At 46.4% G+C, this 22,336-nt stretch overlaps 2 protein-coding genes across 4 annotated transcripts; both read left to right on the forward strand.

Moving 5' to 3' along the window:
* The first annotated feature begins 1,137 nt into the window (after positions 1 to 1,137).
* On the forward strand, positions 1,138 to 14,063 carry bicra (BRD4 interacting chromatin remodeling complex associated protein). 3 transcript variants are annotated; one of them, XM_056440521.1, is made up of 15 exons: positions 1,138 to 1,167; positions 3,030 to 3,075; positions 3,188 to 3,233; positions 3,754 to 3,819; positions 4,081 to 6,180; positions 6,377 to 6,565; positions 8,148 to 8,750; positions 9,577 to 9,763; positions 9,861 to 9,958; positions 10,079 to 10,210; positions 10,307 to 10,356; positions 10,442 to 10,590; positions 10,681 to 10,775; positions 10,858 to 10,978; positions 11,063 to 14,063. In XM_056440521.1, the coding sequence occupies exons 2-15, from the start codon at positions 3,035 to 3,037 to the stop codon at positions 12,805 to 12,807; spliced, it is 5,622 nt and encodes a 1,873-aa protein (XP_056296496.1). In that variant the 5' UTR covers positions 1,138 to 1,167; positions 3,030 to 3,034; the 3' UTR covers positions 12,808 to 14,063. The 3 variants fall into 3 exon arrangements, with proteins under 3 accessions (XP_056296496.1, XP_056296497.1, XP_056296498.1); XM_056440522.1 differs by having other exon boundaries at positions 10,873 to 10,978; XM_056440523.1 differs by having other exon boundaries at positions 10,876 to 10,978.
* A 99-nt stretch (positions 14,064 to 14,162) lies between these two features.
* ehd2b (EH-domain containing 2b) lies at positions 14,163 to 21,076 on the forward strand. The gene is made up of 7 exons (XM_056440524.1): positions 14,163 to 14,882; positions 15,951 to 16,370; positions 16,466 to 16,642; positions 17,698 to 17,795; positions 18,900 to 19,312; positions 19,424 to 19,588; positions 19,737 to 21,076. The coding sequence occupies exons 2-7, from the start codon at positions 16,150 to 16,152 to the stop codon at positions 20,277 to 20,279; spliced, it is 1,617 nt and encodes a 538-aa protein (XP_056296499.1). The 5' UTR covers positions 14,163 to 14,882; positions 15,951 to 16,149; the 3' UTR covers positions 20,280 to 21,076.
* Positions 21,077 to 22,336: the final 1,260 nt, after the last annotated feature.

Raw genomic sequence — 22,336 nt, forward strand, 5'->3', positions numbered from 1 at the left:
TTTTGGGTAATTTTTACAAGTCCATGCCCTTGTTTAATAATTGTTTAAGATCTTACAACAGTTGGTACAACGTTTTTATTATTATTAAGTGAACAAAAATAAATGGCATTCAGTCTATACATCAGCTGAGCAGAACTGAAAAACTCCAGTTACACCCAGCTGCCCAAGGATTTAAAGGTCCCTTCCTGCCGGAAAAAGAGACTTTTCAAAAACAGAATTCTCCTGGATGTTGATTAGCAAAGCATTTCCAAAACAAGACAGTATTGGCGCCATATTTGATTCTTGGGATTAGAGGTTGGAGATCCATAAATTAATTTTAGTCCAACTGTCTGAAAAAGATCCCTGTAGGGATTTGTCAGCCGCTGTTGTTCCTGATTTCAGTTTATGCTTTGGATCAGGATGTTATATTTATAGCTCAGCAAGTCAAAATGTAGTCGGTTAGTTTTTGAATGATTAAAAGTATAATCATTAGCCTGACAGCTATTATGAGGAAAAGCCCCTACATTTCAAACGTTACAAACTAATTGGACAGTGTGTCCACAAAGACTGTGCAAACCTTTTGTTTCTGAAAGTGACAATGCATGCAAGTTACTTCCCATAGATTCTCAGAAAAAATTGAAGTATGTGAAATGTACATTAATGGGACAGTTAATTTATTTATTTTATGTGCATGACTCCTTTTTAATGATACATATTATTTTGCTATTGATTAGGGAGACAAATAAGGCCTTCATTCATAATGTTTTTTTAACATGATTAGGTTTTTCATGAGATCCACTTAAACACACATGTTTTTGAAAATACAAAATACACAATAATGGATCAGTAATATGATTCCAGAAATATCATATAGTAAAACACTGACAGGGAACACTTCAATGAGCAGTTTTACATACATAAAGTAAGGTTTTGAATGACGGACATTTATTAGTTGACTATTTCTCGATGTGATAGTAGTAATTTTATACTTATGTTACTTGTGTTACTAAAGAACAAGATCCTCTAAATACATGTTCAGATCATCGCTTCAGCTCCAGACGAAGCGCAACAATTTTCATTCAGGCAAAACGAAAGTCTCCTGTTTCCTGCCTGTAGTTGGGTCCTGTACAGCAGCCCGTGCGAGGCTGTCCTGGAGACCCCGCGCTGCCTGCACCTCTATCGTCTCGGGTGAGTTTGTTACAAATGTTGAGATTTCTCTATTTATCCAAATATCTGTTACAAAGCTGCAATTTTCGCGCACTGCAGCGAAGCCGCAAATTGCACAGCTCGAGCAACCGAAACGCCACATTGCTGCACGGCCCCGCACACATAGTCATTTTCCACCGAATTCCCAAGCATACCCCCCTTCATCCAAGAGTATTCCTACATTTACTCATATTTTGCTTGCAAGGAAAGACAGATAGCTCGCTACGCAAATGCGTTTACACTGCTAAGCAAACGGTACTGTCACGTTGAGGTGGAATCAAGGTGCTGCTGTGCAACACGAGTGTTACAATTGTGTCACTCGGTGGTTTGTTTTGAATGTCAAAGGCTCAAGCTAGCTGTGCGTCTGAATATTGTTGATAGCTGGGTTGGCTTAGCTTGTTAGCTAGCTATGCTAACGAAATTCAATCCAGATGCATTAAAATGCTGGAAATAGACGCAAAACGGGGTTTTGAAATGTAACGTTTTATATAATTAGAGTCTTAAGCCACTCGCGTCGCTGTTTAATATTGCGTAATGTAAAGATTTGGCAAAATATGCACGCAAAAGCACTCTGAAAACAGCAGCTAGCATGTAGCAAACCGCTTGCCGTCTCCATTCATATCCTGCGCAGCGGCTGCTCGGACCGAGTAATGGCTCCGATACGCTGCCTTTTTAGAGCGGCAACCGGGGATACATGAGTGTTCGGAACATCGTTGTTTTGGTGTCACTGGAAGCGACATGCACAGTTGTGGGGACTTGGGAGTGAATTGGGCGAGAGCCCGCACTCTTAATCTTTCCAGGTTGTGTGAAAACCGCGCGTTTTCAGTTTGTTGTCTTTTGCCGTGCGCTGTTTCTCAGTGTGCTACAAACACAACTGCTGCTTGCTCTCTGTAGTTCATACCGAGTTTGTGGAGACGGATTTTTTGTTATTCAGTGTGTGTGAAAACATGACATGTTACAACTGATGATGACAATGGGCTTATGTGTAAACATGTAAACCCATTTTCTTTATGAAAGTGTAGTCTGCCTTGTTCCTTGCTTTATTCTCCCAATACCAACTGCAAGCTGCATAGATATCTGACAGCAATACTGATGTAATGTTTTGATTCATTACTCGTAATTTGAATGGGACAAAAACAAGCCTGAGATCAACTATTCACACTGCAATGCTTTTGTTTTAATCATAAGGGAGATTGTTGTGCAGAAGTTGCAGTGCAGCGTGGGAAAGAGTGCAAAAAAACAAATGTAGTTTAGTCAAAGGAACTACAGGTTTCTATATTTGAAGGGATTTGTAAGAATGATGAGCAAGTAAAGTAATTATTTCCTAACAATAGAAAGGAGTCATGAAGTAGTCATGTTGCAGTTAACAAACCCTTTAACCACATACTACTTTATTCCATGAGAGTAATTAAGAAGCTTAATTAAAAGTTATTTGGAGTGATATTTAGTCTTCGTTGGTACGTTGGTTGTTTGTTTTAATGCGAGTATAATATGTAGTACAGCAACAGAAATAAGTGATGAAAATATTCTGCTGAACTTTTCTGAAGGAATCTAATAAATGCCCGTTTAATGTTTTAAAATAAATGATTGTTGATCATGGATAACCACGTCACATTGCTCCTTTTTACACAGAAGCTTTTGAATATCTCACTGTCCCACTAAACTAAAGCACTAAATATGGAGCTAGAATATCAGACACGATATGGGAAAGTTTTAATAACAATATCATAGAAATGTAACTAGACATATGGTTGGAAATATTAATTTGGGTTAGGGGTCATTTTTGTGTTTTTTTATATTACATTTGTATTATTGATAATAATCACTGTTGTCATCTTTAACAGTTGTCATGGATGATGAAGATGGCAGGTGCCTTCTAGATGTAATTTGGTATGTTATTGCTGACATGGTGCAAGATCAGTTTCATATTGTACAACCCGTTCAGTCTTCTCTTGCATCTCGTCTTGTACTGTTGTGAATCAACATTTTTCTTTTTCTGCAGTGACCCAGAAGCTCTCAATGACTTTCTTCATGGATCTGAGACCCATGTAAGTATGACGAGAAGAAAAAAGTGAACAGGGACACGTATGCCAGGCTTGTGATTTGTAATTGACGGGATGACGAATCTTAGGTGTGCGTATTTTAGTTTGGGCTACATCGTACTGAAGTCCATTTCGGATTACACATACATGCACCCTGAAACCCACGTCCTGCACTACCTTCATTTATTCTTTTTTTCACGGCTTCCTCTGCTCAATGGTTGTCCTTTTTTAATTGCACTAGTTATGCTTTCAGCCTGCCTTCCCGTTTTTTATTAGGCTAATTCACAAAATAGGTATTGCTAATACTAACGCTTCCCAACTCTGTTATTCCTATCATTTTGCCCCTTTGTCGCTTTTCTTTTTGCTGGTTCTTAATAATCTGGGTTCTCTGGACTGTTTTTCTGTCCTTTCCTTGTCCTCCTCCTCTGTTGATGGTCTGTATGTTTCTCTGTCCTGGTGGCTTTTGCCTGCTGGTTTGGGTACCTTTGGTTTTTGTCTGTCCTATCCTTGGTGGGTGTGTCTGTAGTTGGACACTGACGACCTATTGGATGGTTCGAGTGACCCCTCAAGCTCGTTCTTCTCTACCGCTGGGGTGAGTTAAATCCCCCAATCCTCCTCCTTCTGTTTTCTATCCCTCTATGTAGCATGCATCTCCAAATACCCTCCCTTTCCACTAACATATTACTCGAAGAGCTTTGACTTGCCGCAATGTTACGAGAGGTTTTTGTAGTTGTTGTAAGGTAACAAAGGTTTTTTGTGGGGTTTTCGTGTCTGTACTTCTGTAGTAACTCGGTTGCACAATCACATCGAGCATCCATCACCTTGTTTCACTTCTTTCCTGCTTTCCTTCAAGGGCCATGTTCCAGAGGTCCAGCCTGCAGTCCAGTTGTCTGTCAATGAGCCAGCAGGCCTACCCAGAGTCAGTGTTGACCTGGACTTCCTGGAGGATGATGACATCTTGGGAGGTTCCCCGGGTGGTGAAGGTGGGAGCAATGGGGTTGGAACAAATCACGAGCCATGTGACATCCTGCAGCAGAGCTTGGCTGAAGCCAACATCACAGAGCAAAGCTTACAGGAGGCAGAGGCTGAACTGGACCTGGGCTCCTTTGGCATTCCTGGCCTTACACAGGTGGTACAGACACTGCCTGATGGCAGCCTCTCTGGGGCTGGAGGCACTGCCGTTGGTGTAGGCGTTGGTGTTGGGGGAGCAGCATCAATTTTCCCTGAGTCAGCCCCGAGCACCACGGCTCCTACTCACAATGCCACAGCTGACATGCTGGGGTCCGTGCTTGTTCAGCAGGGCCTTCAACTTCAACCCCAGGTCATGAACAAGGCCATTAATGTGCAGCCATTTATGCAGCCCATGGGCCTGGGAAATGTGACTCTTCAACCCATTTCAAGTCTCCAAACTCTTCCCAATGGGAGTCAGTCTGGACATTTGGGTATCGGACAGATTCAGGTTGTGGGTCAACCTACAGTCATGACTATCAATCAGTCTGGGCAGCCAATCCTGGCTAAAGCCATGGGTGGTTACCAGCTGCACCAGTCTGGGCCAGAGGTATCCGGTGCTGGTTCTCAGGCGGGACTTGGAGGCTCAGGGGGTGGACTTCTGATCCAAGGTAACAAAGCCACTTTGGGATCTCCAGCTTTAAATGGACCGGCTGTTTGTGTCAGCAGCACAAACAGCAGCAGTGGCGGTACAATGACGGCTCCTGCTGGGCTTCTTGGCTTTGGCAGCACCACTCTAAGTTCAGGAATGGGACCCCAGATGCAAACTCAAGGCCAAATAATGCAGATCATCCAGCGCACACCAACACCCATTCAGCCTAAACCCCCTCAGGGGGGAGCCATCCAGCCGAAACTCTTCAAACAACAACAACAGCAGCAGCAGCAGCAGCAGCAGCAGCAGCACCCACAGCCAGCACCCCAACCCCTGCAAAACGATGCCCAAAAGGCTTTAGGACTACAACACATTCCAGTTTCTGCTGCTCAGAATGTGGCCTTCCTGACAGGAAAGCCAGGCTCAAATGTTGTCCTAAGTACTCAAGCAACAACACAAGGACAACAGTTTCAGCAAACCCTATTCAAGCAACAAGCAGCACAACCATCTGGCAAGCCCCTCAGTGTACACTTGTTAAACCAACAAGGCAGCATCGTTATTCCCTCTCAGACAGTTCTCCAAGGTCAGAATCACCAGTTTCTCCTGCCACAGCTACAGGCAGGTGGGCAAATCCTGACCCAGCACCCTGGGGGGCACATCATTACTAGTCAGGGACCTGGTGGACAGCTCATCGCAAACCAGATTTTAACTGCAAACCAGAACATCAACTTAGGTCAAATGTTGACTTCACAGGGCCATCCGGGGGCTGCCCACATCCTATCTGGATCCATTCAGCTCCAACCTGGCCAGATGGGCACACCCACCCTCTTTCAGATGCCGGTCTCATTGGCCCAGAGTCAAAACCAGACACAGACCCACACAGTCTCAGGTCATGCCCAGACAGTCATACAGGGCATGCCGATCCAGAACTCCCTTACCGTGCTTAGCCAGGTGGAGGGGCTGAGTCCTGCGGTCAGCCTTCAGCCAGCCCTGCAACCTCAGCTCGGTGGTGTTCCCAGCAACAGCAGCAGCACAGGAGCTGCAACCATGGCTCAAGGCCAGCCTGGAGAGTGTGTTACTGTACTGGGTAGCTCCACAGACCAGGCTGCTCATCCCTCTCAACAGCATGCAGCGCAATCCTCTATCCTCGCCATGCAACCAGGGTCCTCTGTGTCCACGATTACCACAGTACCCTCTTCTTCTCCGTCCATGTCTGTGTCCACCTCTTCCTCTGTCACAGCCGTGGGGCTGGTCCCCCATCAGGCTCAGCACAGTCCAGGGAGGTTACTGTTCACCAACCAGGGCTCCAGTATGATCCTGAGCCAGGAGTCTCTGCAGATGTTCTTGCAACAGGTCAGTGTTCCACTCTTTTGCAGGTTTGCTTTAATTATGGACTGAACTGTTAACATTGTCTTGAAAAAATATATATAACATGCACGGAGTGTTATCTTGCTCTGACCTCTTTGGTGTACTATTTTACTCCCCATTCCCTCCAATCCCCTTCTTCCTTCCCTCCCTCGTCCTGAAATGGTAAATGTACTCCTATCAGGAGCAGCACCACCAATCAGAGAATGAGTCGACCCCCTCTGCGGGCGTACCTGCGTCTGTAATCGTCAGCAGCAACAGCATCACTGCTCCGGTCCCTGCTGTCCCTGACAGCCAATTAACTGACTCTTGGGTGGGTCAGAGCCACAGCCCTCCCCCCGGCCCCTCCCACATGACAGCTGTGGTAAACCAGGTAGAAATGCCCCTTCATGTTAAGCCCCGCTCACTTGTTGCTGCTGCTGCCGCCACAGTGTTAGGGCATATCTTACCTTTCCCAACCACTGTTCTGTTCTCTTCTGCATTAGTCATTGCTTCCATGGCTATCATGCAATTCCTAAGCTCAATCATTACTCGCTTGCAGCATCTGTGTTTTTCTAACATTGCTTTGTTATATGTAAAGGCATGATCATTCCAGTTGTCCATATGTATTGTCTGTCAGCCATTGGGCCATTTCAATATTTAGCTGTATGCACGGCATTATAATGTTCGACTAGCAATCAAGTGCCAGTTTTTAATTTTTTTTATTTAGGAAATTGTTAAACTAATTTGGCGATGTTCATCCATTGTATTTAGAAACGGAGTGCAACAACCAAGCTAATGCTTTTAATATATGAGATACCAAGGTGCTAGGAGTCCCCTTTCACAGCTGCCATTTTGACATGTCATTGCCGGGGAAAGACAGATGAAGTTAGTAACAATAGTTGTGGCCCTGTTTGATTTAGGTGCACCATCGCTCTGGTATTGTGCATTCTGGCTCACTGGAATGACTGTGAAACACAAAATACAATGGGCCCATAATTAATTTGATTAATAACACCTGTGTTTACCCGGCTGTGAAAGGGGCCTCGGGCCACTTATCCACCTCTTCACTAACATTCTGCTCAATCAGAATCACTCAACTCACCTTCATCTGCTGCACTACTGACCAATGACTGACCAGTCAACACCTCTGTCAACCTTGCCCTCATTGTTTAGACTCTCATGTGCTCCCAGTGCCACTACCCCGTGTAATCCCTAGTCTGACCAGTGTAATAACCTCAAAACTGCAAGTCATGCTGCCCTGACCCCAGTCCCTGAAGTCTTCAGGCCACCTTCTACTTCTCCACCACAAGCCCGCAGATTTTTTACTTATTGCTTTCGGCAACCGTTTTTCTTTTTGCTCGCCAAATGATCATTGCTCCCTTTTTATGTGTGATCCTCCTCAAATACTAGGAAAAAAATCAGTGGGCTACTTCTTCTTCAGCAACTGCTAGATTTTAAAGTCTAACACTTTGCTTTTGTGATGTTTGGTGTTGTTTTACCCACGTTTGTTACTCTGTATCGGGGCTCGGCGATAATTCCATATTTTCATATATATTGATTTTCGGTGGAATTGCAATAATATTGATTATCATTATAATTATACTGTTGAGCAAGTTAACCACTTCAAATGCATTTTGATTAAACTCCAAAAAAATAATGTGTTGCAGTGTTTGTTTTACACGTGTTTTGTGTAATGTGATGCATAACAGTGGAACACTGTCATCAAATTAAACACTTTACACATAATCATGCATATCATAATATATTTTTTGATTTTAATTTAGATTCTCATATCGCCTAGCCCTATTTCTAGTGTCAAATCTTGAACCATATACTAGAATCATATTTTCTATACTGTTTGCATGCCGAACTATCGCTGTGTGATTTTGTGCTTGTTTTCCCTCCTGTTAAAATAGGGTTTGTGTTCTTGGATCAAATAAGCATATCAGTAATTTGTGACTCCGCTACTTCAGGTACCCAGTGGACATCAGCAGTCACTGAAGATCCAAGGCATGTCACCGGCATTGTCCGCTCACGCCACGTTACCTATGGTGGCAGACAGCCCCCAGCCTTCCCAGTCTCCTCTCACTCTGACCCAGCAGATCCAGTCACCGCACCATCAGCAGCAGTCGCGGCCATCCTCTCAGCCTCAGCCGCAGTCTCAAACTCCCTCCCGCTCGTGCACACCCTCAAATCATCCTCAGCTCTTTATTGTACATAACCAGATGGCAGAGTCCCCCCAAACCGCTCAGCAAGGCCAGCCGCAGCAGACACACATTCAAGTTCAGCTTCAGCCTCAGCCACGACCGGCCTCGCAGCCCGCCCCTTATCAACAAGATATGCCTCCCATGTCACAGTCGCCCAAGCCTCCTCCTACACCACCTTCACAGCACCAGTTTACTGTTCTTCCTATCAGCACGCCTGCCACTGCTGTAGTTAAAGCCCAGGTTCCCATCCAGTGTCTGACAGCAGAGCAGCAGCACCACCTGCAACTAATAGGAGCGCAACTTCAGACCCTGTCAACCATCGCCCAGCCCTCACTTCAGCAGAAACAGCTGCTGGAGAAGCTACACCAGGTATAGTCCCAGTTCCCCACAAACATCTTGGAAATGTATATTGTAATGAGAGGTTTTGTGTATTTTGACTTGATATGCTACGTTTTCACCCTCCAGGAGGAAACGTGCTGTAAAAGTATGATCTGGTTTGCAGCACTGAGAACAACTTTAACCGTGTAGAGGTTTTTTAAATCTGATACAGCTCATACTGTTGAAGAATGTAATGCATGCAATGCATATGTGTGATTGTCAATATGGTCAACCATTCAAACAAGTTCAATATATTGAAAAGAGGGCAATAACATCCCATAAGTTACTATTTGCGGTCGGTAAGTAAGCTTACGTTTTTGCTCTTAAATGCATTATTTTCAACTTACCAGTACAAACCAGAAGTCGGGAGTAAGCCTTGGGAAACCAAACCGGTTCATCTAGAACAGGGGTGCTTAATACGTCGACCTGCCAGTCGATCGCGGCGTAGTATGGTAGATCGCATGACATTAAAAAGAATTGGCCCGCCCCCCCTGACATTTTCTCTATAGCACGTCTGTGTTCTTTTATTAAACTAAACAGCCGTCTGTTGTTGATCGTCTCTAACCAACAGCATGTCATTTCTGTCTCTACGAGTCGCGTTAACACTTCTCGGCTCTCCGTCTCGCGCGCCGCAGAGTGCGTGCATCGGGACATGGGCAAAAAAAAAGTCACTTGCCCCCCCGTAGGTAGATCATTTTGACCTGGTCATTTTATAAGTAGCTCGCGTGCTGAAAGAGTGTGAGCACCCCTGATCTAGAATCTCCTTGGTCCAAAATATATTTTAAAACGTCGAGCAACTGTCGTGCTGTGATTTCAGGTTCAGCATAGCATCCTGCTGCAGGCCCAGCAGTCGACTCAGCCTCAAGTCACCAGTCAGTTCAGCTCCCAGCAAGACGTGCCTGTGGATGAAGCGGTGATGGCACCATCGGCCAACACCGGTCCACCTGCTCAGCTTCTCTCGGTGCTGCAGCCAACGCCGTTGCTCGTCAAAACGCCTGCTACAGGTCAGACACAATTAGCCACAAACGATGCAACGCGGCAGGGCCCTGAACACACCTCCCAGTATTCCCATTTGTAATGATTTGTTTCCTCTTGTTTTAGCATCAAGTGACTTACAGGTATTCTCAGGAGCCCAGGGGTCAGCTGGAGCAATGGTGAATCAGACTGTTATTCCTGCCAGCCTTACCCAGCCTGTACAGGTACGAAACACAGCTCAAAGCCAGTTCCTTTGGAGAATATGCAAGGTGGTCATTGTGTGTAAAATGTGTACTTTTGTGTATTTTGTCAGTTTCCAATCCTCCGCCTGATTTTCCCAACAGGTTCAGCCAAAGCCAGGGGTGATCAGCTCAGTTGGAGGGATAACTCTGGGGAAAGGAATGCAGATACAGGTGTTGGGCGGGAGTCTTACTCAGATGCCTGGTCCACAGCCCCCAGCTCCAGTCCAAACGCAGGTAAAGAGAGTGCCACTGCATCCTCGTGTGGTCCTGAAAAACTGCCTCTAAGCTTGAAGGTGTAACTTCTGTTGTTAATGTGTGTTCACATCACAGACGACAACAATGAAGATGCCTTTCAGTGCAGAGCCCAGCAAAGAGGCCAGGTATGTGCCATACTCATTTTAATGCCTCATTTATATTGTCTCAAAATAGCCATTTTGTAAATCGTATGTCTGTACGCACATGCAGGATGCTAGAACAGCTGAGGAAACAGCAGGGCTCAGTACTTCACCCAAACTACAGTGCACCTTTCCACTCTGTTGAGGACACACTGCACAGACTGCTGCCTTACCACCTCTACCAGGGAACTGCCAACTCCTCTCTAGATTATCAAAGAGGTAACAAACTAGTGCAGCCAATTTACATTTGTGTACCCCCCCTGCTCCCATTTTTGCAATCTTCATGAACATCTTGGTTCTCGTTCACAGTGGATGATGAATTTGAGACCGTCTCCAGCCAACTGCTGAAAAGGACCCAGGCCATGCTGGATAAGTATCGCTCCCTGCTCTTTGCAGAGTCAAAAGTAAGTTTATAAACCAGAATTCTTACCATCTGCCTTCTTATGTCGTATCTGTCCTGAATTGATATTGAACTGATGTTTTTCGGTGTTTAAACCTGAGCAGAGATTGGGCCCCTCGGCAGAGATGGTGATGATAGACCGGATGTTCATTCAGGAGGAGAAGATTGCGTTGAGTCAGGACAGGATTTTGGCCAAGGAGAGACCAGGTTTGTGGCTAAAAATGGCTTTGTGGTTGTCATGATCAATATTAGATGTATGCTAATAAAATACTTCTGTTTATCTAATTACAGAGGAGTTTGTGGCAAATGCACGCATGTTGGGGAGTATCGTTTCATCCCAACATAAATCCTCTTCTGCTGAGGCCACGTCCTTCAGTGGAGGTGTACCAGCTGCTGTCCCTGCTCCATCATCTGCTGCCCCAGCCCCTCTCTCAAACATTGCCCCAAATCCTCCTTCTGCGCCCACCCCTGCTCCAGTTCCTGCCCCAGCTCCAGCACCTCCTTCCACCAACCCTTTCCCCCCTACCAAACTAGTAATAAAGCAGGGTGGGGGCGGAGCCTCTGTCTCGTGGTCCAGCAGTTGTCCTGCAGCTGCAACGAGCAGGCTGGCTGAACGCAACAGCCAGAGCTCCTCCTTCAGTCGCGCTTCAACAGCGTCCTCCTCCTTCTCCTCTTCGTCCTTCAAGTCTTCGGCGGCCGATGATGACGACGCTCTCCCACAAAGAACCAACAAACCGCCGCTGAAGACCTACGAGGCTCGCAGGAGAATTGGCTTGAAGCTGAAAATCAAACAGGATCAAACGGGGTTCAGTAAGGTGGTTCACAACACGGCCTTAGACCCAGTGCACACACCACAGCCTCAGCAGAGCAGCCAGTCCATTCCCCACACGAAGACTCAGCCCCAGTTTGAAGCTGCCGTACCGAACCCAAAGTCCCAACCTCTATCAACCCCTCCTTCTACAGTCATCAGAACTCAGCCTCCTGTAAGCACTGCTTCTTCTGCCTCATCGCTGGCCACAACAACCACTCAGTGTAACCCACCACTGAGAGGAAGTGTTGCCCCCATTGTAGCCCCATCTTCCTCTACCTCTTCCTCCCACACGTGGTCATCGTCCACCTCCTCCTCTACTCAAATGAATGGGACATTGGATCACGACAACGTGAGTCGGGTCAAACACAATTCTGCCTCCACTGTCACTCCCTCACAGACAACGTGCCGTCTCCCCCTTCGAAAAACCTACCGGGAAAACATAAGTCCCCGGGTGAGACCTGGTGTCCCAGGGGGAGGAGACGAAAGCTTGTCCTACCCGAGGCCCACACCGTCACCCCCCCGGCAGGAGGCCTCCCCCTCTCCCCCCTCAGAGCGGACAGTTATAGCCAGTGTGAAGGTGGAGAAAAGAGGCAGGGAGGCCTCACACACCCACGCAGAGTCAAGCCACGAAACGGGCCGATTGGGGAGTGCAATGCAGGGGCTGGACGAAATGGACGAGGTGTTTAACCGTGGTATCAAAACTGCACACCATCATCGTGTCCCACAGCTCCTAGACAGGGAAGGGGCAAAGGAGAGAGGGGAGGAGCTCATGGACTCGGATGTAAGTAAATACAAGATGGTGAAACATAGACATAGGGCAGGTGGGACATTCAGAATGGACCCTGGGCCTCCCTCTCCGGAGTCGTCCTTCACACGAGACTCTTTGCTTCCCGCGAAGCGCTGCAAGTCCGACTCTCCCGACATGGATAACGCCAGCTTCTCCAGCGGCAGCCCTCCGGATGACACTCTAGACGAGCACCTGCAGTGTGCTATCGACAGCATCCTCAACCTGCAGCAGGAGCCCTCTGCCCGCGGGCACCACATTAAAGGGGGCAACAGCAGGTCACACCAAAGCCAGCGCCCAGGGGGCTCGGCAGCATCATCGCACAGACCCTCAGTACCACCCTCCTCCTCTGCTTCCTCGTCCTCCTCCTTGGCCCAGCACCCTCAGGTTGGTGGCCGTGGCCACAACGGCAGCCTGGTTCCCCAGACTCAAAGCAGATAACGGCCCCTCAGCCCCAGGCCTGACTGACATGGGGGAACTAAGAGACAGATATGGAGGCGGGGGAAGGGGGGCTTTGTGAAAACAGTATCACTGTACTACTCTGCCAAGCTGTGTTGACTTTGTCCATTTGAATTGTCCAGACATTTCTTTGTCATTTACAGCTTGAGGAAGACCTGTGGTGGAATAAGTGAGTGTGGTCAACAGTAAAACTGTCTTTTTGAATTGCAGACTTTAAGATGTCTGTCATTTTGTATGTGTTCCCTCAGCCAATCTCAAGTTACAAGAGGAAATTGTCTTCCTTTTTCACTTTTGATATTTTCTTTTTCTCATTTGGCATCCATACATTCCTCTCCTGTGGCCTGAGTCTCTAACCACATTGGTTCTTTTCCTGGTGTACACTCTATGAGCTTAAGGCAGCTCATTTGAACAGTTAAGTTGTCAACAACTTTTTTCATACACAAGAGAATACAACCCGGTTTATACTGCAAAACGTCCTACGAATACATATAGTGTCTTTCCATACCAATCAAATTTGATTATCTTGTCAAAGGGTTAACAGCTCATGCTAAATTGATACAGACCAGCTCTTTATCTAGAATGAATGTCCTTCGTCACACTGCTCACAAGGCAACCACTCTTTGTCTGGAGAAAAAACAATGACCCTCAGCCTCTCTTCAGTCTGCATTTTGCATCGCATGCATTTTAAACTGTTGACATGTTAAGGGAAATCCTTTTGAAAAATGGTGAGGTTGTTTTCTTTTTGACTTCTCTTGGGTACTGTAGTACTGTATTGTCGGGATGTAAATGAAATGTGAGCAAAGTTGGTTCTTTTCTGCGTCTGTCAGATGATTCTCCAGGTTTTTGTTTGTCGACCACACTTCCACACACACACGCCTGCTCTCCTGCTGCCTGCGATGCCGGGTTAGGAGTGTATGCATCTCAGTCAACAGGGGGCAGGCCAGTTTGAACCACTTCTGTGGTCTTCTTTCTGCCACTATCTCCGCCTCCCAGCGCTTTTGTGTGTCTTTTTTTAATTTTTTAAAGCCTGGTGGACAATTCAAACACAAACAAAGCACAAGCATTGAAATGGAAAAAAAGGAACAATAATAATGTACAAAAAGACAGTCAGAGAATTTGAAGTATAGTATTACAGATTAATTTTGTATTGTATTTATTGTGTATAATGACACTTTTTAAAAAGAAATGTACATTTAGTAAAACTGTAAATTAAACCTTGCTTCTTTTATGAAACATTGCAGGGTCTTTTAGTCATTGGTCCAGCTTCAGGGTGCATTCTTTTGTGGTGGTGGGGGGTGTTTTCTATGAGACAGCCAGCAGGCGGTGTATGGAAGTGGAAAAGTCGAGCTGGTTTGTGTGCTTCATCGCCTGGCGGGTTCACATTGTTTGGGAGGAGCAAGAGAGTTTAGACTGATGAGGGGAAACACTGTCACATCTGTAGCATGATATCTTGCAGTAGGTCAAGTAAAAAGAAAAAGAGGTAACAGTTGGAGGGGTGCAGCACGAGGATGTGTTTATCTTTCAAAATATGCAAACGGGCGCTGACGTGTCATGTTTAAAAAAGAAAGACACCACCCAAATTATGTATTCACAACCCCACCCCCCAACCTCCAGGTCCACTCCCTCTGACCACAGCTCTGCTCATCCCTGTCCTCGGCAGAGTGTCGGTGCTGCCCACATTGTTGTCAGGCATCCCTGAAGAGGAGGTGCATTCAAGCTTGGAGACGCGAGCCAGGGGAGCGACCCACCTGCCTGCGTGTCTTACTTGTTCCCTTGTGCTCGTTCAGCAAGACCAGTCAGGAGCCTCGCCCGATCTGGAGCTCATCTGAAGTACATTAGGCCCTGGAGAAGAACGGTCCTCTGTATTCCAGCTGCGTTGACGCTCCACGCCGGGTTCCTATTCGCTGTCAGGCGTACACCCATACATGTAGCAGCAGCTCCTCGGAGAGGCTGTTTGTGTCTCAAGTCCAAATATTTTCCAGAGGGCAAGACTAGAGAGAGGGAGAGGGAGCGATCAAGGCGCTCCAAGAAGTCCGGGCTTTCTCCATAATAACTTGGTAAATACTCTTTTTAATCTTTAAACATGACTACAGTGTTCAGCATGTATTTTAACTTATAGTAGATAAGTAGACTGATTGTAAAAACTCGTGGAATTTGGGACTCGCTGTTTTTTGTGTGCAAATATTACAACTAAGTGTGTGAACAGCTTTTCCCATCGCTTCATTTGGATTTTAAAGTACGCTTCCCCTAATACTTGTCGCTCCTGCGTGTTACATTTCAAGTCCAAGACTGTTGCAATTGTGGTGTGCAAACCCACAAAGGCATTTTCCACCATCATTAAACTTTAGAAATTCTAAAGCAAACCTTTTGATTCTCACAGAAACCCTGTAAAGCAACTTGTACTCGTCCAGCTCGGCTGTCACAGTACCTTTATGTGCAATTGTGGGCAAATCCCATTTAATGTCTCCTGTAGATCTCGAGGCTTCGCCATTTTGACAAAGTTCTTTCCACCCTGGTCTTGTGACATGTCAGGAATGTGTTGCCTATTCCTCTCTGGGCAGATTCTATTTATTCCCATTTCCATTTCAATCCATCCACAGATGAGTTGACGTCATCCGACATGTGTTTCGCCCTTGTGCCTTTGTGTCACTCTGCTTCTAATAAGGAGTTGTGCATTCAATTCCTCATCCAGTGTGTGTGCTTGTGTGGACTACAGTTCAATGTGTTTTGCACGTAAAGGCTGCCCTCAGATCTCTCGCTGAAACGAACAATTAAGTTGTGCACGTATCTCATGTTCCAGCAAGAGGAACTGCCAGGGATAATGAGGAATGTCTTACTCATTTCACTTTAAAGTGAGCTGCGCCTGTGCAAATGCTCACGCAGGGTTGGGTTTGCAAGTTTTCCAGCGTGAACACCAACTTTTTCCAGGCCCTCACTGACGATGCTTTGGCAGACTCCTGGTGGGCTGAGGTTTACTCCAGATTCCACATCCTTACTCTAGGTTGTGGCAGACAATGAGCACCAGATGGAAGAACGCGAAGACACTTTGTATGCCATCTGGTTCATCTCTTCCTTTCTCGTTGGATTAACCTAGACTTGTCTCCTATTCTGTGCTCGCATTACAGGGAAGACAAGTGATCAGCGTGGCGACTGTTGGCAAAGGGGAAGATTCAGGCTTCAGACGTAAGCCCTGTCGTCCCTCTCGCCGTGCACAGAGGAAGTTTCAAGGACAAGTCATCAGCGTTCACATAAATACAGCTTCAAACAACAGGCACTCTCTGACATTGATTTTTGTAAAAGGCATCTTCACGTTAGTCGAACAACATGTCACGCTGGGGGAGAAAGAATGTGAAGAAGACGCCAGAGGTGATCCGCACCGTCACAGAAGGGCTCAAGTCCTTGTATCGTAAGAAGCTGCTGCCTCTGGAGGAGTACTACGGTTTCCATGACTTCCACTCTCTCAGCCTGGAGGATGCCGACTTCGATAATAAGCCTATGGTGCTGGTGGTGGGACAGTACTCTACTGGAAAGACCACGTTCATCAAGTAAGACTATATGCATCAAACATGAAGTCACCGTTAAGATGTGTGAGTTTATCTCAGAACCAATACTTAAATAATCGTGTGTGTGTGTGTGTCAGGTATCTACTGGAGCAGGATATCCCTGGGAGCAGGGTGGGAGCTGAACCCACCACTGACTGCTTCACTGCCATCATGCATGGGGAGGTGGAGGGAGTCATCCCCGGGAACGCCCTTATCGTAGACCCCAACAAACCTTTCCGCAAACTCAACCCGTTTGGAAACACGTTTCTCAACAGGTGAGAGCGGAGGTTTTATTTAGTGCGTTGGGTCGTGATTCCTGACCGAGGGAGCCAGATAGATTTCAGCACAAAATGGACAGACTGTGTGAGAGAACGCAAGAAGGGGAATCAGGGACGGAGAGATAACAGAAAGTTTCTTCAGCTCTGGAATTTTAAGTCCTTGTGCCAAATGTCAGAACGGGGAGGCACTTTCCTTATTTGTGGAAAAATGGGGAAGGGGAGCGATATCACCCGAGAGGGCGATGAAAGCTAATATACTTCGACAGGAACTGCAAGGTACCCATGTTCAAAGAGGAGGTCAAAGGGCTCCACGGACCCTCGGGGCAAAGACAAATAGATGACGTCATAGACTTTGTGAGGCCCAGGGAATCTGCAAGAGAAGTGTTAACACTGAAGCTCTTTCCTCTACTCTGTTTACTGTCTGGGTTGCCAGATTGTGGTGTACGTTTTTCCACTGATGTAAACCAAGAAAGAGGTCACGTGTTTTAAAAAATAAAGTGCTGCTAGCTTTTCGAAATGTTGACACGCAGACTAAAAGTGAACTCACAGTAGTCCTGTCGATGAGGCTCTAAACGTGAAATTTCTGATGCCAGTTTTCCGGAGTCCCCCTTCTCCCTCTACAGGGTGTGTTTGCGTACGCATTTGCGTCCCTCCATTAGCTTTGACTTCCTGTTGGGGGACCGGTGGGCTCGTTAAGCTCATGAGCCGCAGGAAGTGGTGTTGTTGTTCTAAGCCGCACATCGTTAGCGGGCCTTATTGTTTGATTCTGGCAGAAGTGGTCATTTTCCTTCAGGAAGCCCACAGCAATGAGAGGCCTGCTTGAACACAATGGCCTGCTGAGGGAGGGGCGGGGGTGGTGGGGAAAGGGGCCGCTTCCCAATCTGCTCCTCGGATCACATTAGCTTCTTTGATAAGCGTTAACAATTTTTCTCATGGTTTAGTTTCTTTCCTCTTGCTCTGATTTCAAACCAAACTGACCTCTCTGAACTTGGTCGTATCCCCGTTTGTGTGACCTGGCTCCTGTCTGATAAAAAAAAAAAAAAAAAAAACAGGTTCCAGTGCGCCCAGATCCCCAACCAGGTCCTGGAGAGTATCAGCATTATTGACACGCCGGGGATCCTGTCCGGTGCTAAGCAGAGAGTGAGCCGAGGTGAGAGAAGTTCCAAAGGTGAGGAGAGGGAATGGGGGGCCGCAGAGACACACATCCGGGACCGTCGGCTCACAGACTCATGACCTTGGCACGCCTGGCTAACCCATGGGACCAGCTCACTCTGTCACCATAACACTTGGCAGCGGGGCGAGGAAACTTCTCAGCTGCACACTGAGCAGCCGAAAAGAATCCTAATCAGGAACAGAGATGGTACAGGCGGAGATTCTGTCAACACATCTGGAGGAATGTACCGTTGCAAAAATAACTGTCATTATCATCTCACAGTAGTTGATTCACTTCTCTGTTCATCCATGCTTTAAATAACCCATTATTACTCAAGTTAATCTGCATGAGCAACTAACACTTTAAATAGGTCAGTGCATCAAAACTCACATGGGGTGTTACCTTTTTAAGATTTCTGCCTCGATTTAAAAAAAAAAAAAACTAGTTTACTGGTAACACACTATTGTTTCTTTAAAAACGATGCTTCTGTTCCACAGTGTAGGAATACTCTGTTAAAGGTCAAAGTTTTGTATTCAAAATGTTACTGAAGTAAATGTGCAAGAGCATCAAAATGTACTTTTAAAAAGTACTGATTACGCCAACTGACCGTTTAAAAAAATGATATACTTCTGGTGTATTCTTGAAGTATTGATAGATATACACATCATGTTAATATTGCAGCTGATACATATGGGGCTAATTAAGCTTTATCTTGAACAATACATATTATATATTTTGTTCATCCTATTTTGTGTTCATTGTCTGAACCTTTAAAGTAACTATATCTCCTATAATTATCAAATAAACCGAGTAAAAAAAAAAAAGTACAACATTTCTCAAAACTGCAGTGAAGTAGAAGTATAGTGTTGCATAAGTTGATGTAAAGGACATCAACTTGTATTTGAGGAGAGTACTTGAGTAGATGTAGTTTATGGTTATGTCCGGAAGCCTGGCATCTGGTGGACAGATCCAGATAAGAGGTGTGAAGGGTTTGTGTCTGTGCGACCTTCTCCCCTCTCCTGCCCCCTTCTCCTTCTGCTCAGTGCACACGGCTTCGGTTTCTGAATATCTTCGCTCTTCAACCTCGCTCTACCCAAACAGGCTATGACTTCCCGGCTGTGCTGCGCTGGTTTGCGGAGCGCGTGGACCGCATCATCCTGCTGTTCGACGCCCACAAACTGGAGATCTCGGACGAGTTCTCCGAGGCCATCGGCGCCCTGAAGGGCAACGAGGACAAGCTGCGCGTGGTGCTCAACAAGGCCGACATGGTGGGCACCCAGCAGCTGATGAGAGTGTACGGTGCACTCATGTGGTCCCTGGGGAAGGTGTTCGGCACCCCGGAGGTTCTGCGCGTCTACATTGGCTCCTTCTGGTCCGAGCCACTGATGGTCGTAGACAACCGGAAGCTGTTTGAGCTGGAGGAGGAGGATCTGTTCGCTGACATCCAAAACCTTCCTCGCAACGCAGCTTTGCGCAAGCTCAACGACCTGGTGAAGAGGGCGCGTCTCGTTCGGGTGGGTTTGTATTGGTTGTGTCAACACGTGCTCACTAATTGCTGATTGACAGGTTGATGTATGAGCACTTTATTCATGTACGCTGTGTGCTGTGCCTTCTCTTTGTCCCAGGTCCATGCCCACATCATCAGCTACCTGAAGCAGGAGATGCCGTCTGTCTTCAGGAAGGACAATAAAAAGAAGAATCTGATCTTCCAGCTTCCAGTGATTTTCTCTAAGATCCAGCTGCAGCACAACATTTCTGCTGGCGACTTCCCAGATTGTGCTAAAATGCAGGCAAGTCTTTTTTTCTTTTTTATGACGAGTGCACATCTGTGGAGGCGACAATGCAAAGACTTTTCTTCGACTTCTAACAGTTAAGTTCTCTTAAAATTAAGCTTGGAAGTGTACCGGCTAACATATTTGAATCATTCCCTTTTTGAAGGAGCAACTGATGGTTCATGATTTCAGCAAGTTCAAAACCTTGAAGCCGAACCTGATGACGGGCTTGGATGAAATGCTCTCCTCTGACATCGCCAAGCTGATGCCCCTCCTGCGGCAGGAGGAGATTGATGCGGGCGAGCAACTCGGTGTGCAGGGTGGAGCCTTCATTGGGACCCGGGCCGGACCGTTCAGAGAGGGTGACCCCTTCACGCAGGAGAATGGATGTGAGGAGGAGGAGGACTGGGTGGTGACCAAAGACAAGTCCAAATATGATGAAATCTTCTATAACCTCGCTCCCAATGAGGGCAAGCTGAGCGGCAACAAGGCCAAGGACTGGATGGTGAGCTCCCGCCTGCCCAACTCGGTGCTAGGGCGCATCTGGAAGCTGTCGGATGTGGACCACGACGGCATGCTGGATGATGAAGAATTTGCCCTGGCCGGCCACCTGATTGAGGTCAAGCTAGAGGGCCACGGTCTGCCCCCTGAGCTTCCCACACGATTGATCCCGCCCTCCAAACGCAGGCAGAAGGGCTCTGATGCATAGACATGTCACAAAGTCCTGGGAGCTGAGAGAGACTCTTCTCTATTGGCCGCGCTACTGTTTGTATTTGCTCGTTTCCCCCCCAGACCCAAGTCCAAATGTTTGTTTGTAATGCGTTCAACTTCTCCTCCGAGAAAGATTTTGGTCTCGCACAATGGAACATACTGTATTAAAGGTTAAGTCAATCCTTTAAGACTTGACTGCAAAAGATTGTGTATTGAGCAGTCACGGGTCTGGTTACTTCTTCCCTTTGGCTCCTCAAAGTTAGCTTTTTACGATGAGTTTTTCAAATATATCTACTATTAATGATCTATTAATTTTAAGGGTGGTACCCTCTAAGTGAGCAGTATTCAACATATATTTGAAAGAATACAGAGCTAAACTCGTATGTGTTGAATCCTTAAAATAAAACATTCCTTCAGTAACTAGATTAGAGTGGCACAGTATTGATAATATGCAGGATGTTTACTATTTTCAGGTCTGGACATTTCAGAGAGAATGACCGCACTTGAAAATTATTTTTTGATAACATTTTCAACTATAACTGGCAGCACACGTCTAATAACCTGAATGCATTTCACTTTTGATGCTTTACGTGCCACAGTTGTGTGCATACACTTTATACATTATTTTTGTAATGGTTGCTTTTGTTTTGTATCTGCCGGAGCGAGACATCAGTTACAAGTACATGACATGCTGAGATTAACTTGTGACTCATCAATTACTGACTACTGTACACAGCTCCTAACAATGTTCTTATGTTAACTTTTATTGTAACCAAATAAAATTCCCTGACTGTGTTTTGTGTTGACTATTTTAAAACTTCAAAACAACAAAATGGACAGCGCTTGAAAGAATGAAGTTCTTAAAATGTCTCCAATGAAACAAACAGTATATATGAGACATACCGGATAGTTGAGTGCATATGCATTGGCTCTCTTTTTAAAAGATTTGCTTTTCTATGAAGCTCTTTGGTCGCTCAGTGACGGACCAGATAAACAGTGAGTCACCCTCTCCCCTGCCAAGTCGTCAGGCCACCATTTTCCAAGACTTTCTGCCCTCTCCGTCCCACCATCTGAAGCCCTTTCCGTGCCTCTCTCTCTCACACACACACACACACACACACCAGACCTACACAGTTTATCAGTCCATTCCCCTTCATCCCTCTTTACTTCTGCATTCACTCCCTCGGTAGCACACCTGTGTATGTTTTTTATTTCATCCCGTGTACACTCTGCAGCATTTACATAGAAGTATGTGCCCCGGGTCGAGCCCTGTGTGTTTCACATTAGGCATTCGAGGTTCGCAGAAGAAGGGGTGGCCTCCGTGCCTCCCTGTTCCACTCCTCCATGGAAAGATACACAAATGAGAAACAGAGGCAAAGACAGCCCTTTCCTCTCTGACTCACTTGTGAAGAATGTGGTGGGTTGGCCCAAGAGTTATTAATAACTCCTTTCCTAGGGTCTGCTAAGTTTCCTCAGGCTCATAGAAAAGATCTAGACACTGTACCTTTATGAAAGACTTTAACATCCCCCTATTTGGAGCATTCCTGAGGCAGACCTGCGGCACACCACACCCTCTCCCGTGTATGTGTGTGAGAGAGAGGGAGGGGATATGTGGAAAAAGTAAAGCAAGTTGACAAAACTGAGATGAACGTTTCTTGACAAGTAATGAACTCTTGTTGGGCTCTTGTGGATATTCAAGTCATTTTAAAGAGTATATTACAATATCTCCATCGCGATCTGAACAAAGCCCGCCTTTTAGGCTGGGCTGAGGCCCAAACCATCTCCACTCAAGCTACAGCCATGGGGGGAAGGTTGCAGGTGTGGTTGAACATAGGCCCCCCCCCCCCCCCCCCCCACACAACCAGCATCAGACGTCCCTAACAATGCAGCTTACTCAACAAAACCAGGGGCTCCGTATACGTCACCAGTATTTACATCGGGGACTTCCTCGCTCTCCAGCCTGCCACTGAAGTCAATCTGGTGACATCTGGTGGAGACAAGGAGCCGGCAACTTTACACTGAAACTGTCCAGCTGGAGACATGCAGCGGCATTAT

The sequence above is a fragment of the Pseudoliparis swirei genome, chromosome 20 (assembly GCF_029220125.1).
Source record: "Pseudoliparis swirei isolate HS2019 ecotype Mariana Trench chromosome 20, NWPU_hadal_v1, whole genome shotgun sequence".
Lineage (NCBI taxonomy): Eukaryota > Metazoa > Chordata > Actinopteri > Perciformes > Liparidae > Pseudoliparis > Pseudoliparis swirei.